This window comes from Nelumbo lutea, chromosome 6 (assembly GCF_056320005.1).
Source record: "Nelumbo lutea isolate HS-2025 chromosome 6, American lotus-T2T, whole genome shotgun sequence".
Lineage (NCBI taxonomy): Eukaryota > Viridiplantae > Streptophyta > Magnoliopsida > Proteales > Nelumbonaceae > Nelumbo > Nelumbo lutea.
In genome coordinates, this window is record NC_142689.1 from 25678924 (window position 1) to 25697438 (window position 18515).

Consider the following 18515-nt stretch of genomic DNA (forward strand, 5'->3'; position numbering starts at 1 on the left):
CTACCCGTTCTTGTACTTTCCGACACCCCATTGCTGAATTTGTTTCTTACTCATGTTTATCTCATTATTATTCCTTTGTGTCTGCTTTGTCCTCCGTGCATGACCCTACTAGGTACTCAGAGGCAGTGTTTGACCCAAGATGGAGAGAGGCTATGAATGAAGAAATGAAAGCCTTAATGAAAGCAAGGACTTGGGAATTAGTGGATCTACAATAAGGGAAGTGCACTGTGGGATGCAAGTGTGTGTTCATTATAAAGCATAGGGAGGATGAGTCCATTGAAAGATACAAGTTCAGACTTGTGGCAAAGGGGTTTACTTAAAAGGAAGGGATTGACTACAAAGAGACCTTTGCTCCAGTTGCGAAGCTCAACACAATCCGGGTTTTATTGTCATTAACTACAAACTTCTCATGGGAGCTACATTAGTTGGATGTGAAGAACGCTTTCCTAAATGGCGATCTATGTGAAGAGGTATTCATGGATCCTCCACCAGGTTATGGCTTTGATGGGAAAGTGTATAAACTGAGGAAAGCATTATATGGTCTTAAGCAGTCTCCTCGGGCTTGGTTTGAGAAGCTTTGTGGGGCCATGAAGAGAGTGGGATACACTCAAAGTGGTGCAAATCATACCTTGTTCACAAGGAAACAGAATAACAGACTTACGACACTCATCGTCTATGTGGATGATATGGTGATTACAGGGAATGGTCTGGAAGAGATGATAAGATTAAAGGAGTTATTGGCTTCTGAGTTTGAGATCAAAGACTTGGATCATCTGAGATACTTCATTGGAATTGAAGTTGTTAGGTCACAAGAGGGCATCTATATATGTCAACGGAAGTATGTCCTTGATCTTCTAGAGGAGACAGGTATGATGGGGTGTAGACCAAAAGATACTCCAATAGAATAGAACCATGGTCTATAGGAATCAGTAGGAGAGTACTACCTTGATAAAGAGAGATACCAAAAACTGGTAGGGAAGTTGATATATCTGTCTCTCACTCGACCAGATATTGCTTATGCTGTACATGTTGTCAGCTAGCTCATGCACTTTCCAAAGATTCCTCATATGAGAGCAGCGGAAAGGATTCTTAGGTACTTGAAGACTTGCCAGGAAAAGGAATTATGTTCAAAAAACACAATAAAATTGAAATTGAAGCATATACTGATGCAGATTGGGCTGGTTCTGTTGGAGACAGGAACTCTACTTCTGGGTATTGCACGTTTGTTGGAGGGAATTTGGTTACATGGCCAAATAAAAAGCAGAATGTGGTTGCTAGATCAAGTGCAGAGGCTGAATATCGAGCTATGGCTCATGGTGTTTTTGAACTACTGTGGCTTAGGACCCTTCTTGGTGAGCTCGGGATAAAGGTCGAGTGTCCTCTCAGGCTGTATTGTGACAACAAGGCTGCCATCAACATTGCAAATAACCCAGTGCAACATGATAGGACAAAGCACATTGAGATTGACCGACACTTTGTTAGAGAAAGAATAGTCTCAGGGGAACTCTGCATTCCTTATACTCCTTCCGAGATGTAGATTGCAGATGTGCTAATAAAAGGACTAGCTTCACCGAAATTCTTAGACTTACTTGGCAAGCTAAACATGACTGACATCCATGCTTAGCTTGAGGGGGAGTGTTGGTTCGGCTGGTTTAGTGTTTATGTTAGTCATATTTGTGTCTTAAGTCCTTAGTTATTGGGCCTAAACTTGTTTAATGTTTTATTTGTCTAGGTGTCCCATCACTAATCAGGGGCATTCTAGTCCATTCATGTAACATTATTTTGTAAACATCTATATAAGATTGTTGGGCCGGCTGAAGTGTGTAAGCCGCCATTCTCAAATCTTCTTCTTCTCTTCTTCTTCTTCTTCTTCTTCTTCTTCTTCTTCTTCGGCTGCTGTATTCCAGCAAACACATAAAATAAAATGTAAAAATGCCCCATGAGATAACAATTAATAAATTCTTTCTGTGACCACTGGATTGCATGATCTCTACATTTCTTCTTACACATATTCTAGATGTTAGTTGCTCCTTCTATCTTACACTTATATCTTGTAATTCACTTAATTTGCGAGCTGTTTTTGCAATTTATTTGGATTTGAGGGTGGGTAAACTAATAGGAATATTCCATTTCTCTTGGTAATTATGTTTATAAACAAGTGCTTCTGAATTTTCTCATCTACTGTTTTGATGGTTCTATTATAATTCCTTTGTACAGGCTATTCTTGGTGGGAAAGTTGATGTACCAACTTTGTCTGGGAAGATGCAAGTTGAAGTATTGTCTTTTTATTTCTTTCCCTATTATTATTTTTCTGCTCTTTATATTTTTGCATATGATGCATTCAAATGCTTCACAATCATATGGCATATGCTATATCTCATGTTGTGTTGTCAAAAAATCTATCTGGGATGGTCATCTGTAGTACTGTAGTATCAAAAACCAGATACAATGGCTTTCAAGGCTCCAAGGGTTGAGCTGACATGTTGGCATGTTAAACCACCATATATAGTAAAATCACAACTAAAATAAGGGTGTTACCGTGTTGACATATTCTGTTTATGAAGTAAGCAGACCTGTGTTGAAGGCAACGGGTATTCCTACGAAAAACTTGAAAAGGAAAAAAAAAGAATACCCTTCTAGGTGGTAAGACCATGGTTCATGATATTGGCGATATTTGGCAAAATTTCCCCGAATATCCATATTTTTCTAGGTGGATATGAAAGCTTACAGGCTATATGTTTAAGGTTTAAAGTTTTAGAATATTATTAAAAGCATTTCGATATTTCATTGAAATCATCCTAATTTTTAGAAGTATTTTCCTAAAAGATTCAGTGGAGAATTAGTGATTAGATAATTGGTTTGCTATTTTGATATGATTCACCTACTAGGTAACTGCAATTCACCTACTAAGTCACCATGATTCACCTATAAGTCACTATAATTCAAAAGAAAAAGAAAAATGCATATAACTACACAAGAGTTTCTCAATCTAATGAAAACATATAGCAACAAAAAAGACAAAAAGTCAAAATGGCAAGTAATTAACATATTTAATGAAAGAGAAGATGGCTAGAAGATTAAAAGGGAGACAAAGAGAAAGATACATGTTAAAGTCTTTTTATTTTCTCCTTTTTAATGTATATAGTTCTTTCTTTGACTCTTGAGCCTCAAATTTGCAATTATGTTTCTGCTAATTTGAAGGTTTATCATCTAATTCCTTGTTTTTAGAAAGCTTTCCTAATTGTTTTTAGACTTTCCAAATATACTAGCGAAATTAGCGAAATATCTCCAAAATTTCTTCATCTCTACATGTCAAAATGTCCATAGATATAGTAATTGTGAACCATGGTTAAAACAAAACTGTCCAATTCCATGGAAGCTGAGATGTGAAGAGAAGCAAAGAACATAGAAAAGGAACTGAGCACCACAGTGGTTTGGACAAAATTGGCTGATAATATAGCAAAACAAACACCAGTAGAAACCAACTATTTTGGGGAACAATCGACATTGACAGGAGAGTTAAAGCATTGTAAAGGGATTAAACAATTGGGGGGGGGGGAGTGGAAGGTTCAGGTAGTGGGTAGTGCTGGGCACTGTTTGTATAAACTCTTCTGTACATACTTTCAATTATTTTCATATCTTACCTATCAAAATAAAAAAAGGAAACCCTGGTATTATGAATTTAGAATTGGGGATGGTGTGCTTTCAGGATAGCTTGGGAGAATTCTTCCTATATTCATTGGCCCTGTTTGAATTGCACACTTAAATAAGGTGATATTCTTTAACCTTTCACTTCACTACAGAAGTATTCCTCTATTAAAAAAAAGAAAAGAAAAGGGCAAAATAAGATGTAATTTTGTCAATAATTGAAATAGTACTTGGTGGGTTTGCTATTTTTTGTTCTTTATAATAGGAAAGCAAAACTTTTTTTTTTTTTTTATAGGAAACGGTAACTTTCATTAGATAAAACCAGAGGAACAACTGTCACCTTCTAAAGTAAAAGGTGACCCCTGTATAATAAATAACTTACAACACTGCACAAAACAAAACCTCCCGGTTCACCCTTTGCTTTGCTAGGTTGTCAGCTAATGCATTTGCTGACCTCCTAGACCAATACACTTGTGCACCCAGTTCCCTTGTGGGGCTCAATAATTCCCTTACATGTTGTCTAAGGGACCACGTTACTAAACTGTTTGATTGCAGCTAACCTACTACTAGTAGGAAAGCAAAGCATTGTTAATTGATATGTTGCTTAGATCAGGTGTTCTTTTCTTAGAGAGATACAATATCATCAATTCCTGGTGATTTATATACTGGAGACTCCTTTGCTTGATGTATTTGCCTATCTATTTTGTTTTCCCCCTATTTTCATTGTATATTGTTTTCTTATGCTACTCTCAGATACCAAAAGGAGTTCAGCCTGGACAGCTTTTGGTATTAAGAGGCAGAGGTGGGTTTCTGTATGCCATATTTTCGGCGTTAAGTTGCTAAGGCAGTTTCTTCTTTTCTTGCCTTTTTGTTCATACAGTTGATCAATTTTGTATGAAATGCAGGATTGCCAAAGCAAGGTGGTTTTATCAATCAGGGTGATCAATATGTGCGGTTCCGTATAAACTTCCCTACGTAAGTTATTCTATTTTGTACTGAACAGCCTTAAGTCTTAACACACCAAATTTTCATCTTGATTCTTAAGTTCTTTAAATGATAATTTCACATGGGAATATTTCTTTACCTTCTACTTCTATTTACAGTTGATGTCCAGTTTCCTCACTTCCTGTATCAATATCCCACTCATTTTCTGTTCAGGCATAACTTCACAAGAGAAGGCATTTTCTTTTTTCTTTTTTTTTTTGATCAATAGGGCATATTTTCTTTCATCAATCTGAACTCTTAAATGTCTGGGCTAGCCCTTGTGTTGGCCACAATCCATTCTCAGTGGTCAATATCTCATTTTGACCAGTCAGATCATCAGTCTTGATAAATGATAACTATGTTTCTGGACCTGGCTAACCCAAAAAACAGCCCTGCATACGATCATCTGGACTAATATAATATAATTGGATTCAATCTTTAGAAAAAAGCTACTTTTCCCACCCCCAGCTTCATTTATTTCACCTGAAGGGTACAAAAGATTCTGAGACCTAAATATTTCACCTATTATTTCCATCAGATAGCTGGAAGTTTCTGCCTGAAAAATGTTTCACCTAATGCTCCTTTTCCACTCCTACTAAAGTTTCCGAAAGGCCCGAAACACACTAAAAGGTGAAGTCTTCTGTTTTTCCCCTTTGCAGTTCCTTGAATGAACGTCAACGTGAGCTGATAGAAGAGTATTCTAGGGATGAATGTAATTCTGGGAATAACACATCTGCTGAAGGAAACTGGTGAGCATGTTGATTTTACGTGCACCTCAAATTTACAGATTACTTGGATATTTGTTTCTTTTTGAGAGCAATTGACTATTTCTGATTCTTGATAAGCTTCTAGTAGACTCATCTCTAACTCCAGTTAATTTAGATATTATAAATGATCCTTAACTTGTCCATCCCTTCTAGTAGGCTCATCCTTCACTTATCCATATTTAGTGTTGAATGCCAAACATGAGTGTTTAAAGCAATCAAAGTTGTAAGTTGGTTACCAAAAATTTATACCTTCAGCAGTGTAAAGTCATTAGACAAAGCAGATAACCTTTTCCAGTTTTTCATAATAAGTAGTTCGACTCTTTTTATATTGTCATCTGAAAGGGAGAAAGAAGGTAACCGCAGACCTGATTTTTCATAAAATTTGATCTGCTTAATCGAAGCATCTCTTCACAAGAGTCGCATCCCTTGCCTAAATATGTTTTCCCATGAAAATTCCTTTGGGATTAGATCAATTGATTGGCCAAAACTAAATCATTCCTTAGAAACAAAGTTCCCACAAGTGCATAAGCCCATTTATGGTGTTCACACCCAAAACCTGCCGAAATTCTTCAGTCAACCCGAGTTGTAGGTGGCACAATTCGTTCTCTTGGGTTAAAAGTTGAAGCTCCAACGATGAGATTAGGGTTCCTATTGGTTAGGAACTAGGGTTTTTGGACTTGATTTTCTATGTTAGGGTTAAGGCTTGATTCAATTTATCTCATCAACCTCTCCTCGTAGTGGAGCAAACCAAAGCCCTATATAATATGGCATCCATCCAGTGCCAAATTGAGTAGAGATCTACTAGGATTGGAATATCTCCTAAATCTCTGCTCAATCCCAAATAGGAGACAAATGCAAATAAATTGGAAACAATCCAAGTATAAAGGGGCATAGGATAGGCAAATCTCGGTCAGCGTGAGACCCATAGGGTTCCTTGTTTGAACCAACAATTATTTGATTTGAAATCAGACTGAAGTAGAGTCCCAGTCGAAGTGGGAGATTCTGCAGTGTCGTGTGACACTAGACCAAGCCCAACTTGGTCCAGACCCAATTTAGAGTCGGGCTATGTTGGGCCTAGCCACCCGCAAGGCCCAACAATGTAAGTTTGAGTTGGATGGTATCCAACAGGCATAGTTGTCAAGGCGACAAGGCACCCTTGGAGGCTCACCTTGCCTAATCGTCAAGCAGTTTTGTACTTTCTATTGTAAAATACTTTTTTATTCTTTATTTTTTGAGATTAGAATTATAAAATAGACATGATTAAACTAAAATATTCATTGTGTGTTTATTTACTAATTTCTTTTATTATTTTCTTATTTGTTAGGGTTTAATCAACACAAACTTTGCTAAATGCTGTATTGAACCCTCAAATAAGTAAGGTAGAACTTAAAATTTTGTCTAATCAACACAAACATTTCTAGAATATCTTCTTTTCTGTTCTTCTAGCTTTTCTTCCACGTCTTCCATATCTTCTTTTTATTTTCTTCTTTTTCTATAACAAAAGTAAGGGTTCAGCCCTTGCTGTCAATACTCAACGTTGGGAACAATGGGGAAGGACTTGTTCCCTCACAAACATCCAATGGTTGTCTTCTACAATGATGAATTTCCATAGAAAACATTTTGCAAACTAGATGATAAGACCATTTTGGAATCACCTGCCGATAGGATTTATTTGGGAATCCATCAAAGAGGACATAACAGAGTATTTCCTTTGATAACGAAGCAATAGAACTTGTCATAATGATCATTTGTCTCCATTCTTTTCTTGAATGTACCAACACACCTTGTCTTGAGTGGTTGACAGTTGTACTCTGTTTATATTCTCATTTCATCATTTCCAATAAAAAATGTACCAACACACCCAAGTATACTTCTCAATTGAGCCTCACTGGTCAGTGATGTTAATTGTCAAATACAACCAAGTCCAAAGCAAGACAAACATTGTTATCAAGTTCGAGGATCACTAGCAACGACCCTGATACTCCGACTATAAGTCCAGGATTCATCTGAAAGCGAGTCTAGTTCAATGTTTCATAAATATCCATGCTCATATTTAGAGCCATAACTTCAGCAATAGAGATGTATTGTCCCTTCTCACAAGGCAATATTTATATGCCAACCTTGTTAAGCTAAATGGGCCCTAAGTCTAGCCACTAGTTGAGAACATTTTAGTCTGCATGCCTGATTATGTCATATCTCTAAGTCATGGTTCAAACCAATAACTGATTATACAAATTAACTTTTACTCATGATAAAAGAAGTTCATAGCAATTATTGGATTTTGTGTTAGACAGTGTATGCCCTTAGCTCCAATCAGAATGATGCACATTATGACATTTATTGTAAATGAATAAAGTACATATTTGATTCCTGTTATTGTGGTATGTTTCTGTGTAATACCCTTAAACTGGACACATATGAGACTCGTGTTAGTTTAGAACCTTCAGCCATTGAATAGATCTGGGGAGATTTATCCTGCCAAGGCTGACACTGTTGTGCCGCCAAGTTTGTTGGGGTGGCTTGTCTCAGATGCCAGGGTGAGACCTGAGGTACATGCAGTGTGAGTTTTCTTGAAACCCTAAACCGAACCAAAATTCCAGTATTGACCTGGACCTTGGAGATTGATGGGCAAAACTGGAATGTTACACATGACCCCTAAACTCGATTATGATTCTGCACTAGGTGTCGGATTGGGCTGTCTTTGATATGCCAATCAGTGAGATCCTTAGAGGGGATCAAAACCTGGGTATGTTGGGACAGTCTGATAATTCATCTTGAGTGGGTGATCATAGTGATAGGATTAGCCCCTTTGTCGGACAAAGTGAATGATCAGAGATAATATGTATATCTCTATATTACGGTTTCAAAATGTTTGCAAAAGGTTTTAATTCCCAAGATCCATGTGAGTAGAGAGTGCAATACTATTCCTTGCAGCTGAAGGAGAGGTCCTCTCTTATCGGGCAATGTTTGATCATTATGGGCTGAGAGGTTAAGTGTAAGACCATTGAGGGTAGTATCTGATGGGCTAATCTTGCATTTGCCCACAGTCCTTGGGTTTTTATGAGGTGGCTTGACCTAGGGACCATTTAGTGTAAATGTTGGGCCCATTAAGAGCCCATGGTGATGGGCTCAGGGGTTTACTGTTTCCTACAATGAATTCGGCCAGCCTTGTAACAGAGGCTGGGCTGAACCCATGTGGCTGATGTGTAGATCAATGTTTGGGTCCCACGCCATACAAGGATACCCAACTGGGCAGCAGTTTGGAGGATATGTGAGCACATGAACTTAATGGGCCTAAAACCCAATTCGAATTGGTAAAATATGATTATTTAAAGAGGGGCTGTTCTGGGATTTAGATTAGTAGATAGGATAGGGAGTTATCCCTATCTACTCAAAGAGTCCAGATCCAAATAAAGATTTGGATTAGGAAACTCCTAATAAGATTAGGAGGGCTGATCTTTATCTGCAGATAAGATAAGGGTTTATCCTTATCTCTTAAAGATAGTCCAGACCCAAATGAGATTTGGATTAGGAAATTCCTAATGGGATTGGGTGAAGCTTTCTTTAAGGCTATAAATAGAGGAGGAGGGCGAACCCTACTACACCCAGAATCATATTACATATTCAAGAGAGAAGACAACTCCAGTCAGACTGATGCCATCTTCTGCTCTTGCCTCCTTCTATTGTTGTTGCCATAGCCAATTTGATCTCCACCTGTACAAGCGTTCTTGATATCAGTTTTTGGTGAAAAACTTATCTGAAGTCGTGCTCACTCACCCTCCATCGAATTCTTGCCGAAGAGTTCGGTTCTTGTTGAAGAACCACCTGTTGATTCTGCTCCACCCTACGTTGTGTCATCTTCAGTGAGAGCAATCTTTGGCGTTTTCCTTGGGCGTGAAAACTTTCATTAGGAGTTACTGTTACTCCGTTTCAGGTACATCCCTCCCCTACCTTTTGGTTTCAGATCTGGTCCGATTTAGGTTCAAGATTGTTCATTGAAAATGCAATTTTTTAAAATAGGGAATGTGATTCCCACATAGGAGAGAGAAATTTTTGAAATTTCGCCCAACCTACCTGCAAGGTTCAGCCATCCATATGATGGATCTCTCATCCCTTCATTTTGAGGGCATTATGTCATGCCTCTAAGTCAGTGGTTCCAAGCAATAACTGATTACAATCCAAAAATGCAGATCAAGGGCATTCGCAGAAACATGTGTCCATGACACATGTGATTGTACAAATACATACAAATAAACTTTTGTTCATGATAAAAGAATTCTGCAGCAACTATTGGATTTTGAGGGTATTACCGTTTGGCATCAACAACTTTCCCGGTGGTCACCAAAAATAATATTAGCTTCTAAAAAAACAAGCTGTCTATGAAATGATTTAAATGATGTCCATCTTGAACAATAACTTTGTGTTTTGTCATCTTAGAGAAGAACTTAGTTCAGTTATGGAAATCCCCATAAAAGTTCATGACCTTGATAGTCATTCTGGGATGAGTGTTAGCATTATTCTATGGAATTGCTAGCTTCTTGGCATTCCCATACAATATCTACTTTTCTTCTTTGTCACATATACAAAACTCTTGCATGTACGTATCCCTTGATCCTCATGTATACTTAGGATTCCATAAATTTCCTAAGAACCAAGTGTTCCTCAGACAAATATACTCTCCATGTCATAGGCATTTGGTTCAGGAGCTGTTCAAAAATCCCTCATCATGCTTTCTCTAATTCAGACCTGTTGTTATCTTGAGCTTGCTTTTGGATAGCATTATGTAGATATCATTTTGTATAGTGAATCATTGTATATCATCATACTTGTACATGATTATACAGTCAATTGAATACAATACTTTTTTTTTCTCAAAAAAAAAAAAAAAGAAAAACTCTTCATACTTCAATCATTCCCTGTGCTTTTGAAGACTTTTACCTTTGCTAGCATCCTTACTCTTGCAGAATTATCCCACTTCCTACTCTTCATAGTTCAATCGTTCCAATGTGCTTGTGTACATCCAGCTCAAATTTCACAGAGCTCCTCATACACATTGGGCTCCATGAGCATCATTTTCACTTCTCTTGCCTCTTGCATTACTATATTTATGTGGTCATTGTATTGTTCTTCTCAATTTGTTACAATCAAGGATCAAAATTTCGTCACGTATCAGCCCGTATCGGCCGATACATATTGTATCGGAGCCTTCCTGATACGCCCCTACAGGGGGTGTTTCAGGTTGGCAAGTGGTTCAGAGGGTAGAACGGCCTTAAACCAGCCCCTCTGGACCAGTTTCGAAAAATAATAAAAAAACACAAAAAATAGTACCGATACGCCCTACCGGCATATTGACCTGTATCGATATTTTGAACCTTGGTTAGAATATAAAGAGCAGTTTTGTTAAACCCTTGTTCTACAATAGTAAGGGCTGAGAATATACTATTTGAGGGGACTAATGAGTCAAGTCGACTCATGTTTGAGACTTTGACTCTCCAAAATATGTATTGGACTCAGTTACAGTGCAAATCAGGCAGATTTACCAAAATGACCACCATGTTTTTTTTAGAAAAGGTTATATTATAAAAACAAAGAGTACACGAGAAGATGTACAATCTGCAGGGAAAGACCAATCGTCTGGAATTAACATAGGCAGAAACCTTTCACTATACAGATTTTACCTAAAGATGCCCAATTTAGCCAAACCGTCAGCTGTTGAGTTCTGGGGACCCAGGCTAGATTTACACAACCTAAGTGTCCAAAATATCTCTGGTCTCTGTCAGATAGTGTGCTAGCCTCCAAGGACCTCCATCCTTCTCCCCTAACCATTTTAAATTATTTGCAGAAATTACCTTCATTGGTTAGAGGAGACCTGCCTTTATCTTTTTCTATTTGAAAACCTGTGTGCAGCCAAGATTTCTGCTTTCTTAGACTCAGCAACCCCAATTGGGCAACTGATAACCCACTCAATGCTTGTGTCCCTTCTCCTGAACATTCCACCTATCCCTGTGACTCCAAGGTTGGTGAAATCTGTTTCACAGATTTCTCACTGGCTGACTTGATGAGAAGCTGGAAAGAGATAGATAGCACTGCCCAATTTAAGAGGTCTTCTAGCCCCTTTTTGACGTCCCCACCTTATGGATTCATAAAACTGAATTTTGAATCTTTGATGGCTGTCGCATGGGGAATCCAGGGCCTTTCTGGAATTGGGGGTGTGTTCAGGAATGAGGAGGGGATTATTTTAGCTTTGTTTTCAGGCCCTATTGGAGGAGACTCACTTAGAGCTGAGATCTTTGCGTGAAGGTAGCCAAAAAGCTAGGGACCTGAACATCAGGAGGTTGATTCTTGAAGGTGATTAGATGGCTAAAGGAAGATAACCGCAGCATGTGGAGGTTTAGCAATGAAAGGAAGAAATTCAAATGGCTTACTAGGGGTATTGAGGTGAAGTACAGCTGGGTGAAAAGGAGTGCCAACTCACTTGCTGATGGTCTAGCCAAACAAGGGGTGAATAGGGGTTCTTTATTTTGGGCTAATTTCTAAGTCTTTTCTTGTATTCTAATGCTGATGGTCTCCCCCTTTCTTGTACTTAAATTTCTATTCTTTAATAAAAGTTTTTAGTTATTGATAAAAAAAAGCTTTAGAAGGCAATCCCAATCAATTTTGTCTTACACTCTCTATAACTAATACAGCCTTTTTGTCTTCTATCTTACAAGCTTTCATTAGCCACTAGAATACTATTAGTTATTTGCCTCCCTTTCACAAATGCAAATTGATTACCAGAAATTAGATCCCCAATACTTCTCTCATCCTGCTTGCCAAGACATTAGCCAAAATTTTGTAAATGCTACCGAGTACCAATCAAACTTATGGGTTGAAGTCCTTAATTTCCAAAATGCCTCTTTTTTTTGGAATTAAACTAATAAAGGTCAAGTTGTTGTTACCTTTATTCACGATAGCTGAACGATAAAAAACAATAAACACCTTCACTAAATCCAATTTGATTGTGTGCTAGCAAGTTTGGAATAACAACAAAGGGAAACCATCCAGCCCAAGAGCTCGGTCTCCATCCATTTTAAATATGGCCTCCTTAATCTCCTGCTCGTCAAATTCCCTCTCTAGTAATCTTCGTCCATCCTACCATGTTGACTCTCCAAAATTACGAATTCTCACTTAAGAAACAAAGATCCAGTCATTTAACTGCTCAATAGGGGAGTCTAGTATTTGTATTTTCCCACTTTACACATAACTTATGGTCCATTGAAATTAGGAAAACAATGAAGAACAACTATGTGGCCACATGACCAATCGACAAAAGCTGTTAGTTTAACATGTCAGTTGTAAATCGAAATTTAATTATTTAAGTTGTTATACTTGTATGGTTCTTGTGAGAATTTGAGAGAAAAAATGAATTGATTGTATTGTCTTACAAGGAGCATATACACAGCTTTATATAGAATTACAAAGCTAACTTACAGGGTGATAAAATAGGAAACTAACTTTTCCTAGAAAACTAATTTCTATATCAGTGGGATTCTCCAATTAATATCCCATGATTCTAGGATATCCCATGATTCTACTTTCCAATACTCTCTCTCAAGCTGGTGAATATGCATCTTTCACTCCCAGCTTGGAGATAAGTCCTTGGAATGCCACACTACAAAGCCCTTTTGTCAGCACATTTGCCAGTTGACTATTCGTTGAGATGTATAGCCATAGTAATTCACATACTCCCTGAGCCATTGCCCTGAATTCTGCCTCCGCACTTGATCTAGCTACCACGTTTTGCTTCTTACTCCTCCATGTCACAAGATTTCCTCCAAGGAACGTACAATAACCTGTAGTGGACTGCCTATCCACGGGAGAGCCTGTATAATCTGCACCGGTGTATGCCTCTAGGGCTAATCCAGTATTTCTTTTAAACAAGATTCCTTTGCCAGGATTAGCCTTTAGGTAATGTAGTATCCTATAGACCGCCTGTAGGTGAACCTCTTTTAGGTTGTGCATAAACTGGCTAACCACGCTCACAGCATATGCTATGTTTGGCCTTGTGTGAGCAAGATATATAAGTTTTCCTACTAATCTTTGGTACATTTCCCTATTCATGGCTGGATCTTCATTTGCTTCTCCCGATTTTAATTTGGCTTAATCGGTGTGGAGGATGGTTTGCATTGCTAGCTTTCCTGTCTCTCTTAAAAGATCTGTTACATATTTCGGTTGTGAGATAAAGATGCCTTCTCTGGAATGAGCTACTTCAATCCCTAGAAAATTCTTCAATCTCCTAAGTTCTTTTATTTTGAATTCTCTGACTAGGCATCTTCTCAAGGCTTCCTTCTCCTTTTCATCATTTCCTGTCACAATTATGTCATCGACATATACCAAAAGAGCCATGACTCCCCCTGCATCTGAATGCTTTATAAAGAGTGTATATATCCTTGACTTTTGTTTGTATCTGATGGCAAGCATAACTTTAGTAAATCTTCCAAACCACGCCCTAGGTGATTGGTTGAGACCATATAGTGCTTTCTTCAACCTGCAAACTTTATTTCCTTTTAGATTTCCTTTGAAGCCCAGAGGAATATCCATGTATATCTCCTCCTCTAAATTACCATGAAGAAAAGCATTCTTGACATCAAATTGCTCCAAGTACTAGTCGAAGTTAGCTGCTAGTGACAACAAAGTTCTTACTGTATTTATCTTAGCCACTGGAGTGAATGTCTTCTAATTGTCAACACCATAGGTTTGTGTATATCCCTTTGCCACAAGTCTTGCCTTGCATCTTTCTAGAGAGCCTTCTGACTTGTACTTTATTGTGAAAACCCACTTGCAGCCCACGGGTTTCTTTCCTGGTGGTAGGTCAACAATTTCCCATGTTTGATTCTTATCTAGAGCCTGCATCTCTTCTCTCATAGCATCTTTCCATTTCTCATCAGATAATGCCTCAGATAAAGTATTAGGAATATGAATGGTGTTTAGACTAACTAGGAAACTTCAATGTGATGGTGAGAATTTTTTAAAGGATACAAAATTTGCTAAGGGATATAAGGGATGTTTAGTGCATTCTCTTATACCCTTCCTAAGGGCAATAGGAAGATATTGGTCAGATGCTAATTCAAAAGAAATTTCTGGAACTGTATTTACTTCATTCTCAGGATTAGGAGTTGAATCTTGAACCTGCACAAGATTAGGATCCCGATCTCTTCTTCTTGAATATACCTGCAATCTCACAGAGTCACAAAGTTCATCATTCTCTGTCATGGATTTGGTATGAATGGGTGAAGAAGTTCGTTTGGCTTGAGGTGGTTTGATAGGTGCAGATATGGATTGAACTAGTATAGATGCTGATTGGGTGTTGAGAAACTGTAGGTAGACCAAGCGGGAACAAATCTCTGTCCTTATCTTCAATGAATGACAAGGACTCCCCCTGAAGATAAGGTTGAGTGAAATATGGTGTTTTTTCTCCAAAAGTGACATCAATAGAGACAAAGGATTTTTTGGTAGGTGGGTGGTAACACTTATACCCCTTTTGGGTGGATGAATAACCCACAAAAATACACTTGACGGCTCTTGGATCTAACTTCCCTCTATTATGGCTATGGACATGGACAAAAGCATTGCATCCAAAGATTCTTGGGGTGAGATTATTTGTTGTACGTAGACCGGGATAAAATTGAGAAAGTGTTTCCATTGGTGTTTTAAATCCTAGTGCCCTCGAAGGTAATCGAATTATAATGTATGCGGCTGTAAGCTCAGCTTCCCCCCAATAGGTTTTTGGAACATGTTGGTGGAAAAGTAAGGCTCAGGTTGCAGCTAGTAGATGACCATACTCCGTTTTGTTGTGGAGTATTAATGTAGGAGGGTTCATGGATAATCCCTTCTTTTTGAAAATATGGGGATAAAGTTTGGGTGAAATAATCTCGTGCATTATCCGATCTAAATCTTTTGATTTTGACCCCAAATTGATTTTGAATCATGTTATGGAAATTTGGGAGTACACTACTTACATCTGATTTTGATTTAAGAAGAAAGATCCAAGAGACCCTAGTGCAATCATCAATAAAAGAGACAAACCATCGTGAGCCAGACACATTTGGAACTGTGGAGGGTCCCCATATATCACTATGGATCAAAAAGAATGGGACTGAACTTCTCTTGTTGCTGATTGTAAAGGGCACACACTTGTGTTTTGCAAATTTACACTCAATCCTTTAAACAATGAGGGAAACATAGTTTTCAGAATTCCAAAAGATGGATATCCTAGTCTAAAGTGATGAAGCCAAATGGTGTCTTTGTCGGATGATGAAAGGAATGACAGAGATAAGTTATCCTGGACAATATTTCATTTGCATGATTCTTCAAGATAGTAGAGTCCATTCTTCTCCTTAGCAAGTCCAATCCTCTTCCCCGAATCCTGGTCCCGAAATATACAGTAAGAAGGATAGAAAAGCGCATTGCAGTTCATGTCATGGGTGAGTTTTTGGATGGATACTAGGTTAGTGGACAATTTGGGAACATGATGGACATTTTTTAGTGTAAGTGATGGATTAATATGGATATCCCCAAGGCCAGCTACGGTAGTAAGGGAACCGTCTGTAGTGGCTATTTTTCGATTGCTTGGCAGGGGGTATACGTGCTAAAATGTAGTGAGGAGTGAGTCATGTAATCTGTGGCTCCTAAGTCAATAACCCATAAATCCCTAATAGGTTCATCTAAGACATTTAGTCCGTGAGGAATACAAAACCTACCTGAGATTGCAAGTGAGCCTGCACCACTAGGTTTCTCTAACGGTCCTAGAAGCCCCCTTAACTTTTTGATCTCCTCCTTATTGAACTCGGTCTTGTCTGGAGGCTTTTCTTGGCTCGGCTGATTTGTGGTGAAGTTAGCTTGATTTCGACTCTTTTGTTGTCCTCCTCGGTAGCCCCATTCCTTGTTCGATGGTTTACCATTCAGCTTCCAACACTTCTCTTTGGTGTGCCTTGGTTTCTTGCAATAGGTACACCAAAGAGACTCCTTGTTGTCCCGTGCAGAGGACAAATCTGTCTTCATTCCTTCCAGTATTTTCGGTTGTTCCATCCTTGTAGCCATGGCTGAACCTTCTAGTACTTGGGGTTCAAGCATAACCCCCCTACGGCGTTCTTCAGCACGAATCAGAGAAATAGTCTCATTTAGAGATGGTACCTCTTCTTTGCCGAGAATCTAGACCCTAACTTGATCAAATTCTGCATTGAGTCCTACAAGAAAGTCATAAACGCGATCTTTTTTGATAAAATCTTTAGGATTGCTGCATCCGCTGCAGATTTAGTCTCAATGCACCCATAATGATCGAGTTCTTGCCACAGGTTCTGCAGTAAATTTGCGTACTCGGTAACTGTCTTGCTGCCTTGTTTAGTCGCTCCAGTCTTGACTTTAATTTCGTACACTTATGCTGCATCACGTGCCTTTGAATATGTTTGTTGGACGGCATCCCAGATCTCTTTAGCCGTGGATAAAAACATACACGTATCGCTGATTTCAGGGTTCATTGAATTCCATAACCATGACATGATCATGGAGTCGGCTTCGTCCCATGCATCAAATCTTGGATCTCCTTCCTTCGGTCCCGTCCCTAAGAGATGGCTAAGCTTTCCTTTTCCCTTTAAATATGTTTGAACAAACTGAGACCACTTCAAATAATTTTTCCCGTTCAACCTACATGCTGCCTGAATGTTTTGCAGGTCGCCAGATAATTGATGGGAGGAAACTTCTTCTGATTGTGCAGTGGTATTTGATACGGTGGCTTCTGACATATTGGGTGGGCTTCAAGAAAGAGAGAAAAACAGAAAATGTAGTTCTGAAAAATTTAGTAAGGGTTGGCGATGAAGGCCTAAAGAATCTTTCAGCCAATGTCCAAAAAAGTAACTGTAATGCTCTGCCAAACTGAAGAGTGGATCGAAACCTCTCAAAATCAAAACTGATCCAAACCAAACTAAAAGGATTCAGTAAATCTGCTCTGGGCAACACCAGATCTAAGATTTCAGACTGATCCGATGTCTCTACAAAGAGATTCAAGAAAAAGGATGAATCCGATGGCGCAGTAGTCCAGAAGAAGAAAAAAAATGTAGAGTTCAGATCTGTAGCCGATTTCGAAGAAGAAGAATCAAGGACACTCAAGAACCTCCCAAATACTGTTAGAGAGTTCTTGAACCAGCAGCAACAGAGATGACCCGAAGAGATACTATGTGTAGATTAGGTCGTGACCAGCACTGATACCATCTCAAAGAACCATTCAACCTAAAAGCTTAAGTTGTTAGGTGAGGTCCTTGAATAGGTTGATATTATCTAACATGCCCCCTCACACGAAAGCCCATTGGGCTTGAAGTGTTTACAAACATAGGCCCACCCATACCTTGTGCTGAAACTTAAATTAATTATAATGGGGTTAATGAGGATCGAACACTAGACCACTTGGTCAAAGTTGCTCTAATACCATGTGAAAATTTGAGAGAAAAAATGAATTGATTGTATTGTCTTACAAGGAGCATATACACAGCTTTATATAGAACTACAGAGCTAACTTACAGGGTAATAAAATAGGAAACTAACTTTTCATAGAAAACTAATTTTTATATCAGTGGGATTCTCCAATTAATATCCCATGGTTCTAGGATATCCCATGATTCTAGGAAACTAACTTTATGTATGTTTCCTAAACTGATGGACCTAAAATTATGGAGAATCAATCAGAGAGTCAATCTTCTACTTTCCAACAGTTCTATGAATCTTAAGAATAATGTTAAAAAAGTAATAATGTGTAGTGAATATAATAAAATATATTGTTATATTTATATGAGATATGCCCACAAATCCTAATTTTGTGGCTTCATCAAGTCAAACTACAGAACATTTGTCAGATTCCAATTCCTGTTTCATGTCAATGAAACATTAGTCTCTGCTCATATGGTATTTCTTGTTACATCGCACTTAGTCATCATTAACAAATTGGCTATAATACATGAATAGAGATTGACTTACTCAGTATCCAGGATGGTCCACACTGTTTCAACTAGTATACTTACCTGGGTCAACCCTGTGACCTACCTGACCCAAGAAAATAATATAGGAAATTATTATTTTAGTTTGGTT

The 18515-nt window shown here is 38.3% G+C and overlaps 1 protein-coding gene across 3 annotated transcripts in view; it reads left to right on the forward strand.

Moving 5' to 3' along the window:
- The window catches only part of ATJ1 (DNAJ heat shock family protein), an 82295-nt gene that overhangs the window by 54998 nt on the left and 8782 nt on the right, over positions 1–18515 (forward strand). For all 3 annotated transcript variants that reach the window (XM_088951982.1, XM_088951981.1, XM_088951983.1), the window contains 4 exons: positions 2218–2274; positions 4402–4450; positions 4554–4623; positions 5292–5381. In XM_088951982.1, coding sequence (XP_088808108.1) covers positions 2218–2274; positions 4402–4450; positions 4554–4623; positions 5292–5381 — 266 coding nt within the window. The remainder of the gene's footprint in view (positions 1–2217; positions 2275–4401; positions 4451–4553; positions 4624–5291; positions 5382–18515) is intronic.